At 42.2% G+C, this 27,056-nt stretch overlaps 1 protein-coding gene across 1 annotated transcript in view; it reads right to left on the bottom strand.

Moving 5' to 3' along the window:
• Positions 1–26,696, bottom strand: part of AMPH (amphiphysin) — a 123,520-nt gene extending 96,824 nt beyond the window's left edge. Inside the window, exon 1 of the mRNA XM_066323100.1 lies at positions 26,583–26,696. Within this exon, the coding sequence (XP_066179197.1) occupies positions 26,583–26,651 (69 nt within the window). The 5' untranslated portion in view covers positions 26,652–26,696. The remainder of the gene's footprint in view (positions 1–26,582) is intronic.
• Between the last annotated feature and the right edge of the window lie 360 nt (positions 26,697–27,056).

Here is a 27,056-nt window from a genome sequence, read left to right as displayed (position 1 = left end):
ACATATCCATACCAACTCTGACACTTTGGCCAGGCCTATTCTATAAATCACAACTAAATAAAGCACAATCTAAATATTTCATTACTTAGTAGCCACTTCAGTGCTTTGTTATCATTAAAGGCAACATTTTTTCTAATAAGCAGCCCAAATCTTTCCTTACAGTAAGCTGTTTACACCTTATCCTACAGCCAGATGAAGACAGTTGATCACCACAATCTTTAAAAGAAAGCAAAAGCAAGTAGTTTCACACTTGAAACTTGCCATATCGGCACTTGGTATTTGTGTTAGCTATGTATCATTTTCCTCCCTGAACCTCTGTACATTTGTGTATTTTCAAAGAACTGTTGCCGAAAGCTATATAAAGGACAATACAGCTGAGATGGCAGTATCTCTGGCTTGAGTAATTTATCTCCTGTATTTTCACAAATATTTCTCCAGTAGCTCTTGGACATGCCAAAGTGAAATTCTTCCTTGACCTCGCCTTGTACTGTTGGCTTTGGTTCATTTTTACTGAATTTGACTTTTTTGGTTCTGTTTGCAAGATTACTTTGGATTCTCATCCCATCCTCCATTCTGCCTTGGAAAACCTGCACCAGTCTGAAATCAGTTGAACAGATTGCCTGCTCCATCAAGAACTGATAGCTGCAGGGCCAAGCTGGCCTGATGTTGGAGATGCTAACCAGATGTTAGCCAGAGACAGATGTATCCCCATCTTATCAGAAATGACAATGTTTGCACCAAGAGTCTCCTTACACAGTCTCCTTTGAGCCTGCTCACTCTCTCCTCCTTAAAACAAGGATTTTCTGATATCCCTGAATTTACCCTCTACCTGTAATGCAGCTGATGTTGTCTTTACAGTTCAATAACCAGCACTCTTTCTTTTAGGCCTCTATTTCACAGGTACATGATGTAATTATTGTTTCTCTCATGGAGCTTTTGTATTCACTACAAACACAAATTCTTGGTCAGTTGTTTTGAGATATGTTCAATACTTCTATACATAGATGGCTTCCAAAGATACTGAAGTGATATTCAGACTCTGTTCTCCTATACACTCCACCTGTCCCTTGTAACACATAACTTGAGACAATTTAAAGTCATCTTGTGAGTATTCACGCCAAAAGTGCTCTAGAAGAAACGTGTATTTGTCCAAGATACCATATCTAAGCTATATGCCATCCAGCCCAACATAAATTAAGACCTTTGTTTGATTCATAATGTTCAACTCAGCATTTGGTTAATCTTTCTTTTTTTCCTGCTTGAAACTCCCTCATAATGTCTACACTTTTCTATTAATTTCCCTCAAGGCTGTACCTGGATTCCTCTATAGGGCAGCAGTGATGGGCAAGTGTCCCTTCTGAACACTACTCAGAACCCTTTCCTAAGCCAAGCACTCTGAAATTCATTGGAAGTGTCAGACAACAGTAAAGACCAAGGAGCTGACCAAATTGCATAGGAAGCATAGAAAAAAAAAATTAATGTAAGACAAATAATTAATAGGGGCAGAATGGCAGACCTTGTTTCACAAAATTACATAAGAAAGCAAAAAAAGGAGAGCTACCTATATTTTGAAGTCAGCCTTTGAGCTTCTACTACTTACCTAACAATATCTCTTATTTGAAAAATTAGCAGCTTTTCTCTGAAACTTTCTGACTTAAAAAGAGAAAATATTATTTTTGTTAGTTTTGAAAATAGATGTTATTCTGGACTTAAATCAATTATGCTGCCGAAGTATTTTGTTTTATGCATAGAAGTTAAATGGAAAATTAACTTCCAGTAGAAATGTTTAATTAAAGTTAGAAAAATTAAATACCTGACTTTTAAATGGAAACTCAAGCTTTTTAAATAAGAGTTAGGGTTAGGCTCACAGAACAGTGAGAAGTAAAATCAGCTTGTTGATTTTGCTGTGAATTAACAGTACAATGAAAATAATTTCAGTACAAGATGAAATAATTGGAAAAATATTCTCAATGCTTTATGCATTAAGGGAAACTTTTCAGCTGAAAACACAGTTTGTTCTCAACTTAGAAAAGAGTTTCAGTGGGAAAAGGTCTACCATCCATAATGATTTTATGTTCCTCACAAATTATACCTCTGGAACTACTTGTAGAATATTCAAATTGCTTTGTCACTGTGCTGTGATTTGAAATTACAATTAAAAATAAAAATTTTTGCACATCTCAATAGATGACCTCCAGAACATTAGAAATATAGAGCTTGGAATTGGGGGGGTGGGAAGAGGTAATAAAGATGAATTTTTTTTTTGAAGTTGGTGAAATCTAAAGACTTCCTGACATCTTTGTCCTGTAAGGGCAAAATTGCTAACACTAGCTTTTTATGATGTGAGCTGTGTAGGGTTAACAGTTTTCTGTTGTCTCTTTTGTTCTATCCACAGAGAAAAACATTGACCCCATGATGAAAAATGCATGCAAGCACACAATATCAAAGGTATTTTTTGATTGTCACTGGAATCAACCTGACCTTCTCATATGAAACTTCAGAGAAGAATTGATGGCATTACTCAAGAGAGGACATAAAAAACACTGGGTTATGAGCTGCCCTAGCCTTAAGGGTCTCATGCCCACTGTTTCCCATCCCCATGTATTTTGAGGGTGGAAAAAACAGAAGATAAATATTAAATACCCAAAAAAACCCAGTTATATGCTGTGTACTCTTTTATGCCTTGACCAAAGCAGCACAGGGACAAAAACATATATTGCATGCTCTTAATATTTCTTAAAATACTCCAGTAGTTTTAACAAATCTTCGAAACAGTTTCAGAGATAATGTATAGACATTTCATTTGCTGACATCCTGAAGATGAAAGGATGCCACAGATTACTTAAATGCAGATCTTCAGATGTCTATGCTGCAGCAGAAGAGAGCTGTACCAGTAGATTTAGAGTTGGTCTCCATTTTGGCATTCAATATGCTAATAATTTATTAAACACTAAAAAGAACACACATTGCAAAGGACATGCTGCTTACAAAGTCAGTTAGCTAAAACTTATTAGGTGAAGAACATATGGGGGTCTGTTGTGCTTCAGAGCATCTGTTTGGTCAAGAAAATAAAGTAAACCAAATTAAAAGTAAAATAGAAGTAAAATAGGAATGAGAGCAAAATACACTGCAAAAGCATGCATATATTTAAAATTTAAAAATGTAAATAGTTAAAAATCTATCCAGGTTTATTAAACATGAAGTCGTACTGTCCGTCAAAAGGAAGTGGAAGTACAAGTGGTGGAAGGGGAAGTACAAGCCTTCTAATGCTCTTGGCATGTGTTTGCTCCGGCATCAAGATCCTCTTAAAGATACATGTATTGTGAGCCATAAAGTCTTGGTTCAGCTAAACTCTTTGGTTTGCACTTAGCTTTAAACTCATCTGATGTAAGCATAGATCGTTTGGGGGTTTTTTAGTATTTTGATTTATTATTTCTAATTTGAAGCAAAGCACATCTGATTGAGGCTATGCTTCAGATCCATATAAGAAAGCAGACCAATATGAATTTTTGCTGCCTCAGATTCATCCTTGATCATGGACTGGAGAGCCTTTCCTCAGACTGGCCCTTTCCAGAGAAGACTTCTCTATAAGAGACTACAGGTATATCAACAGCACCTAGAGTCCTCTGTATGACAATTTCAGGTAACACTCCCTCCTTAGACAGCTGACATGCAATGCACTGCCATTTTGTAAAATATAATCAGTCATTTATCGAGTACCATGACAACTGCATTAAATATTGTAAACGTCTTGTCAAAAAAGAAGCCAATGAAGAGATGGCCCAGAGCCCACGTGGGTAAGATTAAAATAATGCAAGTAGTGGTAGCCACACATGAAAGATGGATAAAAATGTTACCAAAGTCTTTTCTCAGATTTGACTTTGTGAATTACCCTGAAACAATTAAACTTTTTGTTTAGATGCTTACTTTTTGCCTTTCCCTTTTTTTTCACCTGATGCTTTTGGAATCAGAAACAGTGGTTGCCCCAAATAACTGAACATCTGAGTCTATCTCTCAAGGTAGCATGATTCTTAGAAAGCAGGTAAGCAGGTCATACATATAATGATACACGCTGTATTTACCTGTGTGAGGCTTAAATAAATTTTCAACAAGGCTCCACATGTCTGTGGGACTCTCCCAGGGCACAGAAGCTGCTGCAGCAAGAACATTACACTTATGTAGGTAAAGTCACTAGCAGTCAGCGAGGTTTTCACCTGTATAAGATAACCAGCACAAACCCAGTGAAGCCAGCAGCCTTACATGAGCTTACAGCACCTGAGAATACATCCCCGTATTTCCACTTCAGATTGCACCATGTTACCTTCAAATTATTAGTTTTGATATATAACATGCAGAGGAAAAGTTTCCATTGCAGAAATCTAGCATCACAGCAGGTAAGGGCAAGATGTAAAGAAACAATATTTCTGGGTCCTGAATTCCCAGGCAAAAAGGTATGTGCTCCTGAGTTGAATACATCAATACAGCTTACACTTATCAATCAGCCATACAGTACACATAGAAAAAAAAATCTAGCCAAAGTTACTCCCACATAGTAAATACTTGAAAAGGAAATTTCAAGTATAATGCAAAATATCTCTAGCTCTCCATATAAAGTATGTCTGTGTGGAAAAAGTGTATGTGTGTATGTAGGGAGAGCCTTTTCTCCCTGCCATGTGAAACAATAACATTTCTACCTAGTATATCATATGTGCAAGGACATTACTTCTTGTTACTGGACTCTCCAGAAACCTTATGAGACCATAGACATTGCAAAGTTGATAGGTGCTACAAATATGTTGAAGTAATTCTTAAGTCTTCTTAGTCAGTGTGCAAAGCAGGGTACCAGTATTTACTGACCCACCCCATATGGTCCCTCTACTAATTTGGACTGCAGGCTGACTAATTAGGAGATCTGGGTCTGAATCCTGACCTCCTCCACAGAAACGTTACTATGGCCTTGCTTCTCAACAGAACTGTCCATGAAACTATTAATAAAGAAGGACCAACTCAGGGCCTGATTAAGCAAAAGCTGTTATTGAGATGAACTGACATGTTAAAAAATGAGCAAACAAACAAACAGCTCAACAAAAAACCTAACAGAAAATAAAACAAACAAACTAAACTCCCAAACAAACAAAAAAACCCCAAACAAACCACAAACCGTGATAGCTGAATTAATTTCTGTTGTCCCAAAATTATTCCAGAGAACTGGCAAACCTGAGCCAAAAGCTGGGAAAGGGGCAGCACGGACACTTAATTTCATGTAGGCATTTTGGGGATCTTTTTCAGGAAGTCAGACCGAAAATCACGAATGACAAAGAGGTACTGAGGTACCCAGTAGCTTTTTCCCTCCTCCATATTTGTCTCTCCTTACTCTCAGTTCTGCCAACCAAGGAAAACTGCTGCTGTTCTTCACTGCTGAGGATCATGCCCTGAGAATCATGTGCTCCCTTGCAAGGACAAAACTCAGAACTACAGTGTAGACATGGGTCAATGGCAACAATTCCCCTTTGCTGTTTGGAGTTCATGAGCTTGCACTGAGAGTACTGTTGCATCCACTTCTGGGTTGCTCAGTGAAAGAAATACATGGGAAAAGTAGAAGGAAGCCAGCAGACCACTGAAATATTGAGTGGGCTGGAGCATTGGGCATGGGAAGGGAGCTGGGCTTCTTCAGCCAGGAAAAGACAAAGATAAGGGAAGGAAATCAGCTTTCTATTTCCAAATACCTACTAGTCATTACAGAGAAGACTGATCCAAGCCCTACTCAGAGGCTCACAAGAGAGGGGGATAGAGCAACAGTCATAAGCTGCAACAAGGGAAATTTTGAGCAGATATGAGGGGATAAAACAAATCACCATGAGATGATGATGGTCATCATGGTGACATGTCACAACAGACTCCTCAGTTAGGTTGGGCAACCTCCAACCTTGGAGACAGTGAAGACACAACTGGACACAGCCGTTAGCAACCTACCCAAGATTTGACATTGTCCCTGCCCTGAGTTGGAGGTGGATGAGTCACCATCCACTGATGTCTTCCAACGTACTTTACTCTACATTTTACTGTGTTCTAAAATAAAGGATCACTTGCTTGTCTGAGTGACAATAAGAGGAAGAGGCAGGAATAGGAATGGGGACTGTACAGCGATTGAGGAATGCACTGAGAAAGGCTCATCAAAGGGAAAGGAGGAGAAACTAATTGTTCTCATTTTTAAAAAGCCCATGTAAGGTAGTTTTATTTTGTAATATTAAAAAATTCCAGTATCACTTTCTTTTCCCCAAATATGAAAAAATCAGACTGGTACACTGTCCTTTTCTGAATCTTGTTACAATGGTGGGAGGTTTTGTGGGTTTTCTATTGCTTTTAATTGAACAAATCAACATAAACAGTTTACATTTATTCTGAAAAAAAAACAAAGGAGAGGAAGAAAGACTATCTTTTAGGCTGGTAACTGTTTGGGTCTAACCTACATATTGCACATGTTCAGACAGGACTCATGGTAACAGATAAAAAAGGTGTTGATATGCACTAAAAGGAAAGGGAGAAATCAAACTGCATGGCCATTTAAAGTATCAAACAGAAGGTCATTTTAACCATCAAACTACTGTTACAAACAGACAAGAAAAATTTAGGGAGATTAAAACCAGTGACAGCCCCAAACTGATGTATTAAGCCTTCTGTATTTGTGCAAAGGTGGTTGTTGTAAGGGGAGCAAGAAAAACGCTTGAACAAGTGAACCCTTGCAAAATATTGGCACAGGTCAGTGTCACGCATCTCCCCTCAAATGGATGCAGTAGCTTGCAACTTTACTCAGATTTGCTGAAGGAGTTATAATTAGCTACAAAATTCAAAGTATCAGCAAATTAAAAGTATTGATTTATGCAGACTATGAATAGGTGAAACAGGGAAGGTCAACCACAAAATTTAAGATCCCAGAACAGATCTGTTCCTGGCATAGCCAGGCAAACTCTCCTAATGCAAGGAGAAACCCTAGCTTATAGCTGCTCAAGATGCCTCAACCTTTCCTTACATCCTCAAAGTAAAAATTCCTCTTGCCTCAGAATATATGTATACACACTATCACACCTATAAGCACAAGTGGGATTTTCAGAAAGCTATGCAATGAGCTACAATTTAAATCCAGTCCCATGCAGAGCCAGTAAAGAGTATATATGTAGGCATATATGTTGTGTTAGCACAGTGAATTGGATTATATTTAATCTGCAGAGCCTCACCCTGCTGCAAACAGAATTGGCATGAGAATCAGATCTTTAGAAGTAATACATTGCTAATACAGCAATTTGATATCAAGTTCATCACTATTTGTAATAGGAATAAATCCTAAAATACTATGATGGATGTAATTGACATTTCTTAATACACAGTTCTGATCTGAATTCTTAAAAAACAACAGGTTTTGTATTAAAACAAGTTAAAATATTTTTAAAAGGCAAAGGGAATAAATGGAGCCTTAGTGGAAAGCTGGTTTACAGTTTTTTGCACATTTCTTCCTGCTATATGCATAGGGAATAATTTGCATAGTTCCATATATTTCCATAAGATCACTGATAAGAGTAAAATATCTCTAAGTATGAATCACAAGCACTCATGTCAATGAAGGATCATCCCCCTGATTTATCAAATACAAATCAACCACTGCCTTTTATTTTAAGGGGTGAGGAAGGAAGAACTCTATCATTCTTATGTTTGTCAGAGACCAAAGGACCAGTCAGATTCCCAGATGAGAGTACAGGCATTTTCTCATGTCTCTGGTAAAATTAGCTACTGCAGATATTATGGACCAAGCAAAATATACACTCACATATCTAGGTTTAAAACAAACAAAAAAAAAGTTTTGAAATTATTATGCTTTTTAGTATAGCTCTTTATACATAATACAAAGAGTAACTGGTTTGATTTTCTATAGCAGACATACTCTTCTGAAAACTGTGACATAGTAATTGTAAATCTTAAAAATTTCGTCTTTTTTTCCAAATAGAGCTATACAACATTTTATGTCAAACACATCAGTGTTGATTTTTAAACATACTTGAACCATCAGTCATCTCTTTCTTATTTTTTAGAGTGTGGAAAGACACTAAGATGCTTTCCCTTTAATTTTAAACACGTAGCCCCACTAAAAATAAAATTCTCATATGGAGGCACTGGCCCTTGTTAAACCATTTTGGCATTTTAGTCCTGTATCAACACTATCTTGTGGGTATCATACACATGTTCTTCACTGTTTAATAAATTATAAGTGCTTTAAGGCTGAGTTCTTTAATTCTCATAGCATCGAAGCTATTGGTTTGGGTTCAATTTACATTAAACATGAGTGTGCTTACTCTTTATATTGGCATAAAATTATGTGAAAGACATGTTTGTGGTTTTTTATCATAGTACATAAGTAATATGGTCATTGTAGAGGATGTGGAATGTTTTACTGAAACTTTAGATAGGAATTGTATTTTGTTGTGGGAAGACTTACAAAGCAAAGTCTACATGTGTCCCATTTGGGATAGAAAGAACCTCAAGCAAATGTAAAAACGAGGAACTTATCTAGTGGCTTTTTATCTTAGCCATATATTGGTTGTCTACCAGCTTCCCACTCAAAACAACATTCCTTGACAGAGCATTGTTCAGTTAGTTTCCCAATGATTCCAATCACTACTCTCTTTCACTTCAATGGATGCACAGCCTGACCATATGTCAGAATCAAGTTTGCAACTTTTACATGTCCCTGATTTGTAAATGTTAGCAACTTTGTTGTTGTGCATCAAACTAGACTGGCCCTAAAGTCTTTGTGCACAAAAGCATTAAGTTAGGGATAATAAAATTATGTACTTTCAACAGCTTTTTTTGCTAACACTGTAAGGATCAGACTGTGTTCATGGTGCAGATGTGGGTGAATGCAAGTGTAACCCACTCTCCTGCAGTGCAGAGATATACACCTGCTCAGGCATGGGACCTTCCACCCTTCAGGTGAGACCACACCAAATGAAGGCTTGGAGAACGCCTGTTTCACTAGGGGAGACACTGGTTAGAGATGAGATGCAGACAATAGAGCATGCTTTCCCTGAGGAACCTAAACCTGTGCTCTTTGTGTCTCCCCAGAGTCATGATTTCTAGATAACTGAAGGTATAATGTGGAAACTCTCCAAACCACAATTGAATACGTGTTAGCAGCACAGAAAGGTATGTTCATGAATAAGGAACTGACTTACCAACAACTTGAAATTAAATGAGAAGGCAGTGGGAACTGAGCTCTGTTGGAAGTCCTAGAGCTAAAAAACCTTGGAAAAAACTTACTCTATTTTTAACACTTTTTAGTAGTACGCAAGTAATTTTTGATTGGAAACATCCTCCCCACTACTGATATAGCTAAAGCTGGTTTAGATGTAGACATAACCTGTCGGTATGTGATGGTATATATATATCTTAGAGTGGAAATGAGTTTGTGACACTTCTAGAAAGCCTTCGTGACACTTTTAGAAAGCCTTTCTCCACTCCTTTGCTATTTTCACTTTTTTTCAGAAGACTTAACAAAAAGAGACAGAGATCCATCGCAATCCACCAGAGGTGGTTTTAGATTTTTTTGTTTAAATGTAATGCTAACATTTCCTCTGAAGAACTGAAAATACACTGAGCTTCAGAGTGAGAGAGGAGGAATAGCAAGTGCTTGGCATTTGAGACTGACTTCATACTTTAGATCCTTCTTTTTTAGATCCATTCAATGTGCAAAAAATTTCAAGATGCATTAATATGTAATAAAATTTGCTTGATTGGTGACTGCTTATATGCAAGTAAAGAATCTTTCTGTATAAAAGAGGGTAAAAAATATCCTTCTTTGAGTCAGAGAAGGAAAAAGTCTGAGTCAGGTTGATATGACTACTTCAAATCCCACCAACACTTCTGATAACAGATGCTACTGAGCAATCCAACACCAGTATTAATCACACACTTCATGGTAAACCTTTGGTAGAATGGCCTACTGATGGGGATTAGCAAAACAATATTGGTGTAAGTGCTTTGAGACAAACTGGAAATTGGATACTAATGGGAAAAAAAATATTGCTCACAAAAACAGGACCTTCAGAGAAGTGACTTAGCAATCTCAATACTGCACAGTGCCTCTTTTAAAATATTCTTTTCCATGGGGTACACTTTTTGTATTTCTCTTCCAGATAAAACACTGCCTATAGAACACAGCCCTCACAACAGAAACCAGCATGATCCAAGTTGAAATGCTGAGAAAAAATACACTGTGCTCAAGTTTGCATTCATCCTACAGTCTGTAAAAGTGTGTTCTTGATCGAAAATATTTTTACAGTCCATATTTGAACCATATTTGATGGAGCTTGTTCCTCTCTGTCTTCCTATGGAAAGTGCTAAGTCATGACTTTTGGAGAAGTGATTTGTTTAGGAGTTAAGATACCACTCAAATTGCATGTATGTGTTTTTGCCATCTAAGGGTTGCCTGGGTTTCTTCCTGCTTTGCTTCTCAGCTTGGCTGTCAACGTAGATCCTCAGCCAACTTCTGAATTACTGTTTATTTTTACCCTAATACAAAACTTTGCATAAAAGATGCTGGCACTATGGTTACAACTACATTCTTGGATTGATACTACAGGAAAACATGATGCCAGGGTGGTGTTAAGAATAAAACCCTGCTCAGCTCTGCAAAATAGGAGTGAATTTTGTCTTCTCTGAAACAGACTTTTCAGACCCTGGAAGCACAAATCTCATGAGGGATTTTTTTTAGTACAAGAATAGAGAACAGAAGGAAGTTCAAAAGCCCTGGGATACAGCACCTTGACTTTGCTGAATCTGGAGTGACAGCACTGCTGGGCTTGAGGGTACAAGTTGGGTGAAGTTCCTGTGGACTCAGTTGGAGCCCCCAATAAAAACAAAGCTTATGCATGTAGCCCATTGCAGGCTCCTTCAGCTTTCCCACTTGCAGTTCTCACAGTGCCTGTCTAATTACTGTCTTAATTCCTTGGCAACTTGGGTCTCCATTTCACCTGCCCTGTCTTTCAGTTTTTATGCAGATATTCAGCACTGCTAATGTGCGGTGCTGTCACTTTATTCCCATCTTTCCCCCACACAGGGAGGACCTTGGTCAGCCCTGCAGACTCTGAGGGAATAGAGCCCTGTTTCAGCAGCACCATCTGTCCCTCCTCTCATGCACAAACAGGAGACAAATAAAACAAAATGAGCATTCATTATTCTTTCATAGCCTACAACGTTTGGAGGCACAGTACTGATTTTTAAACAATCTAAAGGGTCCAACTGGGCTCACCTAACAAGTAACAGAAGTCAAATAATTTTCTAAATGGCTTTGGTGGTTACATCTGCAACAACTTGTTTGGTGAGATGTGTAAGAAAGAAAGGGAAAGAGCAAGCAGTAAGGAAAGGATGACAGAAGAAGAGAAGCAGAAAAAGAAGAAAAAAGGAAGTTTACCAAATATGAAGATACAACTTTCCTGGTACTAACTCTGCCTACACATTTTGGCTGAGAACTAGACAGAACAATGTTTATAGATGTACTATCAATAAAATCACATTTTGCCAGTTTGCAAGACTGTCTCATCACAAGGAGTGTATTAATTTCTTTACTAATTATTACAGAAACCACTGAAGAATAGAGAAAGAGGTCTGTGCTATTTTTTTAAATCGAAGAAATTTCCTTGCACTGTTAGATTTCCATATTTCTCTAAATCCAAATTCCATATTTCAAATTCACATCGCATCCAAAAGCACAGCTTGTTTTTGGGCCTTCATCTAACCATGGGCATTAACCCTCTCTTGTTGTGCTTGTTTTGTACTTGCTGCTTCACATAGTATGAATCCACTCCATTACCATTTCCTGATTGTGCCCTGCAGTGACCATGCTGTGGTAGCAGCAGCCAACCATCCTTGGCCTGTGTTCAGTTACTACTGTCTACTTTTCTCCCAATGATTTTGACTCCTGACCAAGATAAACCATGGGAATGCCTGCCCTAAGTCTGCCCCAGACCAATCTGCCTCTAGACTGTGCCATGCTCTTGCCTCTCTTCAGGCGTCAGTAAACCTATGAACTTTTCTTTTGATTTTGTCTCCTCTGTGTTCTACCTTTCATCCACAGCTTCTGTCTCTCCTGTGATAAGAATTTGGTTAGCACAGATTTGAAAAACATGAGGCAATTAATGAAATTCTTTCCTCTCTGATTACCCTCATTAACCATTCTTCATGATTTTTACAGGACTAAAATTTGCCCTATAGTTATAATATAGTTAGAATTATAATAATCAACATTATTTTGAAAAAAGTATTTTATGCTCTCAGCAGATCCATTTCAGCACTGTCTCTTCTATCCTTAAAAAGTTCATTCAAACTGCATAGAGTGGCTATACCAGTGTGAAAAGATAACACCCATATAAACTAACAAGGATTTAGGCTTGTTTTGGTTTGAAAGACAGGCGTCTGCTAGGGAGGGGCAGGGCCTCCCTTTTGGAATGGAGAACTCAAACCCCCTCTCTTAAAATTGTTATAATTTAGAAAATTAAAGGGGCCTTCAGGCAGAGGTATGGGGATTGTAATAACTGTTCTTTACTAGTATATATAACAAAACAAACAAAAACAACTACATCATTATTAACAAAACAGTACCAAGAACCTTGAGGGCTTTGCTTCACAAAAACCCAGGGCAGTTTAGTCTTGGTGCCCTTGTAGGATCCTCAGAGCACCAGGCTGGAAACAGTGGAGAGTCCCAGGCTGGTAACTGGGATGGCAGGATGTCCTGGTGGGGCAGGGTGTCGCAGCAGGGCAGAGGGGTGCAGGGTCACACTGTAGCAAAAAGAGCAGTGCCAAAGAAACCACGATGGCAGGGCAGGGCTGGCCGAGCTCCAGGGAAGACAGAAGAGCTCAGAATTCCAGGGCACATGAGAAGATTACGGTAGGTTTCCCAGGGCTGGACTTTCTGTTGACAGTGAACTCTTCCCGCAGCAAGCAGCAGCCTGGCCGTGTCCTCTCTAATGCGATGCTGAGAGCAAGAGAATGAAGCTGCCTCCAGCTCTGTCCTTTACCTGCCCCAAAACTCGCATTATCTCCCCCTCAAAGAGAAAGTCGAAGAGACAAAAAGGAGACCCGCCAGGTGCTACAACTCCTCTCCTTGTTCTGCCTGAGTATCTATAAGCACCCAGTAGTTAGTTTCTTCAAAACTTTATGGGGAAAAATTCTATACATAAAAAAGAAACAAATCTTGTCTTCAACAAGGTTATAATAGCAAGTTGAACACCAGGAAGCCTAGTTTAAAAATAATCAACAGCATTCACACACAGATCTGTGCAGGTTTAAAAGGAATATAATATTTTAATTTATTCCTCTGCATGTCCTACATGCAAATAAGTCTTTAAACAACTTCCTGGATCTAAAAACTAATACATGCATTTTATGTGAAAAATCAGTGCCATTTTTCAGATCTCAAAGACTGATTATTCTCCACAGAAAATGTACTGCCTATATTTAATCAAGCTTCTTCTCTGTATGCAATGTATCATCTCCTTCTACTTTATGCTAAATATGTATTAACCTTTGTACATGTGGGTCATTTAACTGAGCTTTGGTGAGACATAAAGCATGAATCACCAGTATAAATAACTGTTCTCATGGGATTACAGACCACCACCTATCTCTGCTACATACTGCTAACCCCTATACTTTCGTAAAGATAACTAAATGCTTGCCAAGGATCACAATCTAGAAAGGAAATTCAGATTATCTGTGTTCTTTAGCAATTTATTTTTCTCAAACCTCTAGCTCATTAAAAATAAAACATTCAGCTACTCCTAACATGTCTTTCAATTTATCGTGGGAAAAACATGATAGTCAGTGTCCATGTGCAGGCTCATATGTACATATTCTCCTCTTTCATATCATAGATAAAGAGGATAAACTGCAGTTCACAGACTGTAGCACTGGCCTCTGTATCACCACAAACCACAGATTTAGCAATATTGTGGGTACAAAGAAGTGGGCTTAGAGATTTCAGCTTTGATTTGAGTATCAAAGGAATTAATCTGCTACAGAGAGAGGGAGAACAAAGCAGGGGATCCTATCTGGGAGTAAGCAGGAGCTTTTTGTCAGAAAAGAGGTGGTAATAAAAAGAAGACACAACAATAAGTAGTAGTAGCAGAGCACTGGGAGTCTGAGCCCAGAGTCTTGAAGTGTGGTACAGTCGCTGACTTGTTTGTGACCCTGCCCACTGAAAAGTCTCTAAGCATTCCCAGTGCCCTACCAACATTCTGAGAAATTGTCTATACAGATGTCCTGGGTTGTAGTTTAGGATGTATTCTATCACCATCTTCAGTTAATGGCCCATCAATAGATGGGCATGACTCATGTGCATGATTCATAGATAACTCTTTCCGTGAGCTATCTCTCTTTAATGGGCCATCAAGGACCTCCTGTATGACTCATCATCCCATTGTGAGATGCTCCGCCCACGGGGAGGAGCCAAGGCAGCATTCTCACCTGGATATAAGCTGAGATTTGGGACAATACAAGCAGCCCTCACCCACTGGATTCCCAGAGGACTGGAGCTACCAGACCTTTCTATGAGATCACTGCTTCAGGAAGACCACCTCACCTGGACTGCTTCCATCACCCTGATCAGGTTGTATTCTGACTCTGTCAGTGGTGGGTTTTTTTTTTTATTATTTTATTTTATTTTATTTTCCTTTTCTTCTCATTAAATTGTATTTCTAACTTGGAGCCTCTCACTCGGTTTGTTTTTAAACCACAATAACAGAATTTGGACAACTGCTTGTCCACATCATTACTCACTTGTAACTGGGTTTGTCCCCAATTCTGCAGAATCTCACAGGTGCTAATGTCCTACAGATAACGAAGAACAATTTTTGAGACAACAGAAAGAAAGGCAGAGCCACCAGGAAGAGGAACAGGGCTTGGCTTTCTCACAGCACAAGCAGAAATGTGATACATGTGGTTTTTTCTGCATCCTAAGTTTTACTATGCCATCTTAAACTGATTAATAAACTCCAATTAGCAGAGACTCAACATGACCAAACACAACACAATTGCTTTCCCGAGCTGGTCATTGGTTTATCATTCTGACAACTTATTGACTAACTAGCTACTCATTAAGTCTTGAATAAATGCTTTTGTGTTACAGAACAGCAAAGATTTGCAGTGTTGCACAGTGCTGATGCCACAGAACATTTAGGGAAGAGTGACCCACTTGAAACACTCTGGATTGGAGGCTCCAGGCAGCTGAGTTTGCATCGGAGCCAAATGAACTGAACCAAACAATTGCTCCCTAGGGAAAATGCCCTCTGTATTGAAGCAACAGAGCCACTTTCTTCTTCTCCTTCTTCCCAAACACTGCAGTGCCTGAGGCAAGTGAGAGTACTGGTATAACAGGCAGTGACTGCTGCCTGATCAGGGTTTTGGTGGGGGTGAATCCCCCTGTGTATATTTTAGGCAAATGAAAAATCCCCCTGCCATCCTCAGACAAGTTCAGGGAGCTACAGTCCTATTCATGTAGGCAACCGCAAAAAATGTGTTCAAGGGCATTTTTCACCCTTTGTTTGTTTTCTACCAAGGCCAGTATACTGTCCATCATCCCACATTGGCTTGGCAAGCCAGTAAGAGAGGCTCCCCAGAAGTGGTGTGTTGCAGGAAAGGTAAGCACAGGCATGCTGCTCTCCCCTCCATGCTAACATCCATCTTATACGTAGCCTGCTTTTCTCTGCCATTTATCTCCACTGAAATATCCTGCTATGACAGATGCTGGACAGTTTTCTTCACTGTTCCTCCGAGCCAGTGCATAGAACCTGGGCCACTGAGGTGAAAATCAACTTGTATTCTCCTTTCTTGCCCTTACCTACTGCTCTTTTACCCTTGCCATCTACAACTGGTTGTACCAGGGTCCAGTGCACATCCTAAGAGGCAGGCACTGATGATCAATCCAGACCACAAATTCCTGCCATTTCCAGATACACAGGTTATCACCATGTCAACATTTCTCCTCAATGTGCCATAAAGTCACATTCTTAATAATGCCACAACAGGAAGGTAGCAAGCACTGTGGAGCATCTGCAGACCACTGACAGCTACCACGGGGTAGTCCTTGGGTCAGAAATATCAAGTCTTAGATAATATAACAAATGACAAATAGATGATCTGCTAGAGGGGCAAGATGCAGTGAAGGCACTCCAGACCCAAACCAAATTAATTAGTAGTAAATTTTTTAAAAATTTACTTTATTTTTAAGAGAGAGTTTAAGTGAGGTGTAGAGAGAACAGTAGAGGAAGGGACCCATGCTGCAGAATTAAAAAGGAAATGGGAAAGAATAAGAGAGAAAATATGAAATTGTCAAGCAAGAACAGAGGATGAGGCCACCTTGATACTAATAATGCATTGGCCAGTGAACACAGAGCTATGGATCACCTTGAAACTTAAGAATCAGCACTTCCTTGTCTTGTGGAAACTAAGTGACAATGAGAAAGAGAGTGTTATGTAACAACTTACAGGATCATGGTTAATACTGCATATATGGGGAAAACTGGGAAAGGAGAAACAGATTACCTTTCCTTACAAAGCAGGGAAAAATATCATATGAGAACCTAATAGGAAGGAGCCTTGGGGGTTTTCTCTCCCCTTTCTTCCATGCTTTGCACCCAGAAAACAAAAATCTATCTCTACCTTTTAACCTGTAAATTAGAAAGTAAAATAATTGAAAGCAATCAATATTTCATTAAGAGCTACTGTTTCACCTAATTGAGAGAGCCAGGAGTGATAACTCCAGTTAATCAGAGGGAATGCCAACAAAAGATGAAAACAACTTCTAAATTTTGAGGCAAGAAGAAAGACCACATTGCTCTACAAAAAGGAAAGCTAGAACAGAGAATAAAAAACTTGAACTGCAAAGAAGACATTTACATCCTATGAGAAGAGAACTTTCTGACTGGAGGTACCTAAGCAAAGGTACTGATCAATTTAGGGAACCTGTAAAATCTCCACCATTACAAACTTTAAAAGGCTGGCAAGAAAATCATTCCTGAGGTAGAATTTAAAGTACAGTTGATTCGACTTTCATTTAGTAGGATGGGCCAGATAACCACTTGCACTCCATCTTTTCTCTAATTTCTATTAAAAAAAAGAATTTTTTAAAAAAGGAAATTCAAATTTTCATTACATTTTCTATCCTTGAACCTGAGGATAGAAAAATATCATCTGCATAATTTAGACCATACTATTCACATAAGAAATTATTGACTTGTTCTGTTTATAAACTCAGAGATTAAGAATTAGCTCTTCAGAGGTGAGTTGCCTAATTGTGTGTGTTTGTGCCAGCAGGGCCTCAAATATCAAGGCCTGTCATATACTGTCATGACTTCAGTATAATACACTTTATAATATCTGTGGGGCCAACATTCTAAATCACTAGACAGCAGTTTTCTGTTACCAACGTGAGGCTGCTAGAACCATGTCATCACATTGCAAGCAGGTCAGCACAGCTATATAAGATGTAACTTGCCTTTCACAAGTATATTCTTCCACATACTTGTCTCCTTATCCATACTTGTCTCAGAGCAGACGTTATTAATTAAATAACAGAACTTGTACAGAACCACAAAATTCCCTTCCACACGGAAGTTTACTGTTTCCTTCATAGAATCTCCTCCTTTACAATATTTTAAACCTTTGTTATGCCTCCAAAGTTCCCACACACTGCAGTATGTACTGGTGTAAGTTTCAGATGAAACCACATATATTACTGACTTGGACGTTAAACATCAAAAAACGCATGAGCTTGACTTTCAGAAGCTACACAAGAAATGCCCAGGAACAAACTTTACTGAAACTGCATTTTGGAAATGTTGCAAAGCATCAGCTGGGTTTATTACGAAAGGGTGTCAAACCCAGGAAGAGACCTCTTGGAGAGGTGGTCAATGAACCCACGTCTATGTGTTGAAAAGGCATTTGGACAGTGCCCTTAAAGCCATGCTTTTACTTTCAGTCAGCCCTGAAGTGGTCAGGGAGTGGGACTGGACAATTATTGTAGGCCTGTTTAAACCAAACTATTTTATTATCCTCAAATCTATCTTCTCCTACCTGCTCCTCTCCCCACCAGTAAACACTAGGGAAATCTCTGAAGAGAAATCTTCCCAGCCCTGCACTAGCAGAAGGCACTGAATACCCACAATCATCTCCCAGCCTAGGCGCTGGCTCTGTCACCTTGTCAGAAGGAGGCGTGTGTCTTCTGAGGGGGGGTCGGGGCTGTGGATCATCTCAAGATAAAGGGACCATTGCACCAATTTGCAAAAGGCAAGTGTCATGTGTTTTTTTTAAAACTCATCAGTGTTCAACTGAGCTAGGTTTTCATGGGATGGCAAAACCCCACATCACTGACACTAGCTAGGCTCAAAGATCAAGCCTTCTGTCTGGTGCAAGATGGCTCATCTAAATGGCTGCAAACCACTTGGAGATGAGCAATACCCATTCATTTCCCCATATTCTTTTTTGCTCCTTGTACTCATTTCTAGAAATGTCTGGTCTGTTTTCTGTAGAAGAACATACCAAAACACAAGAGCCTGAGAACATCAGCACTCCCTCGGGGCAAGGTCCATCTGACCCAACACCCTGTCCGCAAAGTGTCCAACCTCCCGTGTCTGAAGAAGAGCACGTGAGCACTGAAGTCCAATCCTGACAGGGTCCTGGGGGTGCTCACAGGCCTCAGTGGCTGGGACTGGCCTGCCCTGGGACCTCCAGCCCCACCACATCCTGCCAAGGGCCCTGGGGACATGTCCCACTTGGGTCTGGGACCTTCAGACCCTGCCTGAGCCCTGCTGTAGGTGTGCCTGTCTCTGCCCCTGTCTCCTGGGTGCACTGGCCTGGGACCTGCACTGCATGGAGCTGCTCTCCAGGGTGGAGCCCTCAGACCTGGGTCAGACCTTGTCATGCAGAGCTCTGGGTTGAACGTGACATAACTGCTGTGTTCTGTTCTATTCCCTGCACTCACCTTGAGTCAAATGATGGTGAGACTGTTATTTGTCTGGCACACCAGGTGGTTTTGAGCTCCAAAAAAGACATTCAAGGACACATAACACACAGGTTATAACTGGAAGCAGGATATTACTTCAATTTTTATTTTTCTCCATCCATGTCAGAGCTGATGTTCACAAGCACTAACACAACATGTATGTGTAGCCAGGGGCAGACTGATGCATCTCTTATCTGAAAATACATCCTCTGTAGTCTGGAAAAGGCAAATGACAGAGCTACAGAAAGCAGCAGCAGGCGTAAAGGTCAGAAGAAAAGATGTGTGGTACCATGAGGTATTTTCCGAAGTATGACACATATAAACGCCTTCCAAAACTTGCTTTGTTGCTGTGCTTCCCAGCCAGAGCAGGGATGCATGAAAAGCACTCTTGTGCCTGCCCTTGTGCTTGTGTTGCAGGCAGGAAAACTGAAGAGTGTCAGCTCTGGATGGGGAAGCAAGCCTGGAACCCTTCCAATCACATGATGTTTTGAACAAGCAAGAACCCCATGGAAAATGGAGGCAAGGGAAGAGCAGAGCTCACCCTAATTCCAAGCTTGCAACGGGCAAGAGAGCCAGCAAGAGCCAGGGCACGAGTGGTGCCTTGGAGGTGTGAGGGCAGCAGCGAAGAATGGAGTCACAGGGCCCCAGAGGAGCTCTGACAAGGGGCTGTGCCCAGTGCTACAGAAGGACAAGAAGCAAGCCCCAGGTCACACTTGGGGCCCACCCTGGGAGTTTGGAAAGCTTCCTGCCCGCAGCTGCAGGGCATGACAGGCCATCTTCATGGGGCGTGAGCAGCAGGCAGCAACCCAGCCAAAAAAGGGACTGAAGGAGCCTGGAACAGTGGTCATGCTCAGTGCTGCAGAGGAAGGCAACCCCATCTCTTCTCCCTTGCCCCCATGAACCAGTGTCAATCTGACCAAAGGGAAAATTCCCTCCTGATACCATTGGTGGTAATCAGCTATTCCTTAAGCATGTGAGCAAGGCCTCACTCCTCATCCCACAATCTGGTCATGCCTTCCAGGATATGCCTAAGCCCTATTCTCCCTCAACATGGTATCATCTCAGGGGCTTCCAAGAGTGGCCAAACCTCCTCAGCCTGATCAACCTGAGGATCAAGAATCTTGGCAGGACACCAGAGGGTGTTACAAAGCCCTAGAACCTCTGACAACCTCTCTGCATCCCATTTCTTACAGCAGCTGCCCCTGGCCCCGCAAGGGGCTGAGGACAGAGCTGTGCAGTGCTCCTCAAGAAGGTGTTCACTTGAACTTACTATTGCTATCCAGCTGAAAAGGCAAGACAGCTTCAGGCACCTACAGGGCTTGGTGCTTCTTCTCCTCTGAGGGGCTTGCACCTGTTCCCCAAAGGTTGAGTGACACTGGCAGCTGGCCTTGCCTTCAGTTTTCCTCCCTTAGCCTCCTCCAAGTAACTTCTCTGTCTCCTCAAGGGCTTCCTTTTGGATGTTCGTGGGCTGACACCAGGCCAGCTTTGACAGAGGGACATGGGAGGATGCTCTCTTTTATCCTGCCCCTCCAAGGCACTGCTGCACTGCACAGCAGTGACACTGTGACATGAGGGTGATGAGGTCCTTTCCTATACAGTCTTGCCTCTCACAGACCAGCCATCCCTCTGCCCCGCATTCTTTGGAGGAAGGCCATCCATAAGAGCTGTCCCCTGTCTGTCAGGGAACCATGTCCATGTTGCTACCTTGGGTTCTCCAATTCTCAGAGGACATTGACTGCAGGAACACAAACTTTCCATTTATGGACATTGAAACTGAAAGGGAACAATTATCATCAGCTGAATATTAATAAGTCCATTGAGCCTGATAGGATTCAGCCCAGAGTACTGTGGATAACTGTAGCGGACACTACAACACAACCACTCTCAGCCATCTACAAAAGGTCTTAGGAAGCCCCACCAACTAAAAATTAGCCCAGGTTACATCAGTTTCCAAGAAAGGCAAGAGAGAAGACCAAGCAAACTAGAGACCTGTAACCTTAGTACCTGGAAAAATGTATGGAGAAAAATCACGCTGGGTTCTATTAAAAGACATTTGAAAAACAATGCAATCACCAGACACAGTCAACATGGGTTCATAAAGCCAAAGTCCTGTTTAATTTAATAACCATCTACAATAAGGTCACCTGCCTGGATAAGTAAAGACAGTGGATTTAGAAAGGGTTTTAATACTGTCCCTCAAAGCCTCCTTTGAAACAAGTTTTCCAACAGTGGGAGGAGCTGGTATGCAGTGCACAGCATGAAGAATTGGTTGAAGAGCAGGGCTCAAATTGTTGCAGCAAACAGGACGTCTGGCTGGTGGCCAGTGACCAGTGGTGTTCCTCAGGGCTCAGTTCTTGAGGCATCTCTGTTCAGTCTCTTTATCAGTGCTCTAGAGGCTGCAGTTGAATGCACAGGTAGTCAGGTGATGATACCAAACTGGGAAGTGCTGCTGACTCTCCCATGGGACAAGAGGCTTTGCCTTGCAGAGGGATCTGGATCGATTGGAGTATGGAGCAGCCACCAGTGATACAAAGCTGAACAAGAACGACCAAATGCTGGATTCTGCACCTGGGATGGAGTAATGCTAGACAGGAGTCTGAGTTGTGGGAGTCTGGAGCAGAGTTTTGGGAGTGCTGGTTGGCAGGAAGCTCAGTGGGATCATCTGTGTGTGTCCCCTGGCAGCCAAGGGAACAAATCTCATCCTGGGGTGCATCAAACACAGCATCACGAGCCAGTCAAGAGAGGTGATCTGAATTCAGCACTGGTGCAGCCTCATCTTGAGGACTGTGAGCAGTTCTGGGCTCCACCATTTAAAAAGGACATGAAAGTACTTGAGCATGTCCTGAGAAGGGCCCCAAAGCAGGGGATGGGGCTGGCAGGGATGTGCTCTAGGGAGCAGCTGTGGGCTCTGGGTCTTGTCTGGTTTGGAGAGGAGGAGGCTGAGGGGTGACCTCACTGCTGCCTACAGCTTCCTGAGGAGGAGAAGTAGAGAGGGAGGTGCTGAGCTTTTCTTCTCGTCCCAGTGCCAGGACACTGGGAATGGTTCCAAGTTGAGCCCATCAGGGGAAGTTCAGACTTGACATGAGGAAACATGTCATGACTCCAGGGACGGCCAAAACATGGAACAGGCTTTCTAGAAAGGTGGCCAATGCCTCCCCCAGCCATGCCTGTCAGTGCTGAAGAGGCATTTAGACAGTGCCCTTAAAGCCATGATTTAACTTTGGTCAGCCCTGAGCTGGTCAGGCAGTGGGACTAGATGGTCATTGTAGGTCTCCTCCAGCTGAACTCTTCTATTCATTTAGAGTTGTTGGGTTATAGAAGGGAGGACAAGAAGATAACTGATGTTATATGCTGGGATATCAGCTTAAATGGAATGTTCCAGAGAAACCTGGGGATACAAATTCAGCCTTTTCATTCAAGTAACCTTGTCCTTAGAATTGACTCAGCCTTGGTTAACAAATCGTCTATTCTGGTTTCATTTTTAACACATTGGTATTTCATTAATTTTTATGGCTGGGATGTAGTCTCCTAAATCGATCTGGTCCTTTTAAAACTTTAACCCATGCTGCAAGCTCAGCATGTCCACACTTCCTGCATTTTCGGGCAAAAGTAATTGAAGAAATATTATGACCAGAGGATTTTAATAGAAGGCACACTCATGGATTCAAAATCAGGGTGCCAGGGCACATATGCTACCATATAAAGCACCATCGCCTGGATGATGTGAAAAATAGTGGCCAATTATTACTTCCATCTAACTCTCAGATTAGCACTTCTAATGCAAGATAGAGATCTGCCCAATATGAAATTTTCCATCTGTTTAGCTTTTGTCATATGAACAGTAACGAGATACACACACTACCTACACTGTACAACTAAAATTTCTTCTAGGCAGCAAGGAATTGAAGATAATGATGGCATTATTAGAAAAATAGTTTCCCTAAATGAATCAGAGAATCACAGAATGAATTGAGTTGGAAGGGACCTACAAGAATCATTGAGTCCAACTCTCAGTCCTGCACAGGACAATCCCCAAGAGTCACACCATGTACTCAAAAGTATTGTCCAAACACTTCTTGACTTGTCAGGCTTGGTGCTGTGACCACTTCCCTGGGGAGCCTAGCCTGCTCCTGTGCCCAATCACCACCCACTGGGGAAAAACTTTTTTCTAATATCCAGCCTACACCTCCCCTGACACAGCTTCAGGCCATTCTTTTGGGTCCTGTCACTGGTCACAAGAGAAAAGATCACTGTCTGCCCTTCTCCCCCTCATGAATAAGTTATAGATTACAATAAGATCTCCCCTCAGTCTCCTCCAGGCTGAAGAGACCAAGTGACCCCAGTTACTCATCCTTGAAGATTTCCCTCAAGGTCCTTCATGACTTTTGTTAACTCTCTTTTAGGGTGCTTGCTAATACCTTTAGATCTTTCTTATATTGTGGCACCCAAAACTGCACACAATACTCAAGGTGAGGTGGCCCCAGTGCAGTGCAGAGGGGACAGTCCCTTCCTTTCCCCAGCTGGTGATGCTGTGCCTGGTGCACCCAGGACACAGTTGGCTCTCCTGGCTGTGTGGGCACTGCTGACTCACATTCAACTTGCCATCAACCAGGACCCCCAGCTCCCATTCCTTTGGGCTGCTTTCCAGCTTCTTGTTCCCCATACATTCAGGGTTGCCCCATTCCAGGTACAGAATCTGGCATCTTCTCTTGCTGAACTTCATATGGTTGGTGATTGCACAGCCCTCTGATTTTCCAAGATCTCTCTTCAAAGCCTCGCTGCCTTTCAAGGGAACCAACAGCTCCTTGCAGTTTTCTATCATCTGCAAACTTGCTTAGTATCCCTTACAGTCCTGCGTCCAAGTCATTTGTGAAGACGCTGAAGAGCACTGGGCTGAGGATGAAGCCATGAGGAACCCGACTAGTGACAGCTCACCAGTATGGTGTCATCCCATTCACTGTAACCCTTTGATACCAACCTCTGAGCCAGTTGCTCACCTCCTGCATGATGTGTTTATCCAGCTGCAGGCTAGACATTTTATTCAGCAGGATCCTGTGAGAGACAGTATCAAAAGCTTTACTGAAATCCAAAATTAAAGTCTATGTTTAAGAGCCACTCCATGTTTTTAATACATTTGATGCATCAATAATAGAAAGTAATTAAAAAATGCTTTATAAAAACATTGATCTATAAGAACACATTCAGTAAACTGAAGATGCACAAATCCAGTATAAGCATCAAGATAAAAACAACTCAACGTATTTAAAACGTATTTATCTCTTTAAGTCAGTGTGATATTACGCAGCTGTCACAATGTCATCCTATTTACACCATCAAGAATCAAACAGATCATACATTTTCAACTCTTAGACAAAATTTACCTATTGTGATCAAATATCCAAAACAAATAAAACTCAATCATTCCCACTTGGGGACTTTTTTTTTTTGAGTAAAGTTTCAGCAAAAATAATGAAGGATTTCATGTTGTAAAGGCATAAATTAACTCAAAGCTAACCAGAAATGTAGACATGGAAGAGTACACATGCGCAGCTCATGCAATAAAAATACATGCCAGGAAGGAGGAGGCAAGGATACAGAGCTACATGGTATTGTGACCTACTGTGTCAGACCAGTGGTATTACGACTTACTCTGTGTAAGGACCAACATCTTCTAAATAACCCTGTATATTAAGTAACTTTTACACCACTGACTGTAAAAAAATTACTACTACAGATACTATAAGGAAGCCAAAACTGCCAGATGCCTGACTGAAAACAAACCAGACAATTTTTCCCCTTGTTAGCATGCTTGATCACCAAAATGGAGGTAGAGCAGACCATCTGTCACAGCCCAATAGCATCTTCAATTTGCACCCAAGGCACCCATCAGACTCAAGGCATCTATCCTGGGGCTAGTGTATGAGCAGTCTTTGAGAGGTACAGGGTATCTCAGATATTCACATTGTGGTGTTCTCCCTGGTATGCCCACACATTTCTGTGAGCAGGATCCCCACACTGGAACAGACACAGCTTGAAGCAGTACCTGCGATTATGACTTGCACCAGTGCTTTTCCAGATAGTTAATCACAACCACACTGACAAAGACACAAGCAAACAATATTTTTAGGCTTCTACTCCAACTACAAACTCAGGTCAACTCATACCATAAAGTCATCAGATCTCTTTGAACTATTAAAGAGGACAGTTTATGTGTTTTACCTGAAAACAGTTACAGTCCAAAACTGCAAGAATGAAAATGCATCATGACTTTGGTGTTGAAAAGTCTAGTACTTTATAACCTGGTGAGCTAGACAGGAGTATTTGGAAGAGAAAATTAATCACAAGTCTGTGACAGTCTCAACTATTACACTCTTAAGTAATAACACCATTATGTATAAGACTTTTCTACATATTAATTGCTGCATTTTTTTCTACCACTGGAGCTCCACCGAATTCAGTGTGGGGCAAAAAAGAAAGTGAGGCTTTATAGGCAGTGACATATAAAAAATATGATCATAAAACAATCTTTCTTAATGCGCCAAAGCCCTATTACCTAAGCTGCCTAACAATACAGCATACATGCTAGAGGGGTATAAAGGTGTTATTAATCCTCAAAAGAGATGATTTACAACACTTGCTGACAACTATGCCTGCAATATTCATGCTGGCAACAGCGCTATTGCAAACTGTACTAACAGCAGACCCGGCTGCTACATATAGTCACACACAAATGCTCTTCTGCTGGGCCTAACATCTGCGTCTATGATGCTGTTTTGAGACACCCAACAGGTAAACAGGAGCTATTTCCGCATAACAGCTTTCATTAATGAACATAAACAAACAGTGGCCCATAAGGCCCTCGTCTTTGGCCAGGAACTCGTCTAAATTCTCCCCGACTTCGCCCGTTGTTCATTTTCGGGCTACAATAACGCTAGAATCGGTACCGACTTTCCCGAGCAGCACACGCTGTCAGCTGCAGAACACCAGCCTCCTGACATCCCGAGGAGCTGCTCAAACCCGCAGCAGCGCTGAGGGAAGGCGCGGGCTGCTGTCATTACACGCAGCGCTGTCCGTCACGCCGCGGCTGCAGCAGGGCGGATCGCCGCAGCCAGGGATGAGCCGGCGCGGATATTAAAGGAAAGGCAATCCTCTTAGGAGGGCTGGCGGCGGGCGGTGAGGCGAGGCGAGCCGCGGTCCCCGGGCCGGGGGAGCAGCGCGGTGTCACCGCCCCGGGGAAGCAGCCGCCGCCGCCGCAAGGGCGAAGGAGCGGCGGCCGCCCCGGGCCTGCGGCAGGTGCCGGCGGCAGCGCGGCAATCCCTGCGGGGAGCGAGCGGCCGGCGGCGCCGGGGCAGCGCGGGGAAATGGGGCAGTTATGTAAGAACGCCGGCCCGGCCCCCGCCGGCACCGAGAGGGGCAGCCGCAGCGGCGGGCGCTGGGGGCGAGCGGAGCCGCATCCCCTCGCCGACCCCCGGCATCGCCGCAGCACCCTGCTTCCCCCTCCGCCCCTTCCCAGCAGCTCCCCCGCCCCGGAGCGCACCTTCTCCTGGGCGCGGTTGAGGCGTTTCTGGACGTTTTTGGCGAAGATGCCGGTCTTCATGTCGGCCATGGTTGGCGGCGGGGATGGGGAGGGTGGGGAGAGAAGGCGGGCGAGGCAGAGCCCGGCGGCTACGAGCGGCAGCGCTGAGGCAGGGATGGAGGGATGGAGAGGAGGAGGAGAAAGAGGAGGAGGAGGGCTTTAAAGACACAGCAGGGAGAGGCGTGGCCACCGCCGCCGCCTCAGGTGAGCCGCGGGCTCCCCCGCCTCCGTCCGCCCCCGGGGAGGCGGCTGCCGGGACCCCGCAGGGTGGATAGTGTTGTTTCCTGCCGACGAGGCAATTCCTCTAGAGTATAATACGTATCAAGAGAGATAATGATGATGATGATGATTTCTAGAAGCACAGCTGATGGCGGCGTCCACTGCTGGCACAAGCCCCCTTGTACAGCCGGAGAACCTTAGACGCCTACTTACTCC

The sequence above is a fragment of the Sylvia atricapilla genome, chromosome 1, assembly GCF_009819655.1.
Source record: "Sylvia atricapilla isolate bSylAtr1 chromosome 1, bSylAtr1.pri, whole genome shotgun sequence".
In the NCBI taxonomy this organism is placed as follows: Eukaryota; Metazoa; Chordata; class Aves; order Passeriformes; family Sylviidae; genus Sylvia; species Sylvia atricapilla.
This window is presented reverse-complemented; position numbering and strand designations above follow the sequence as displayed.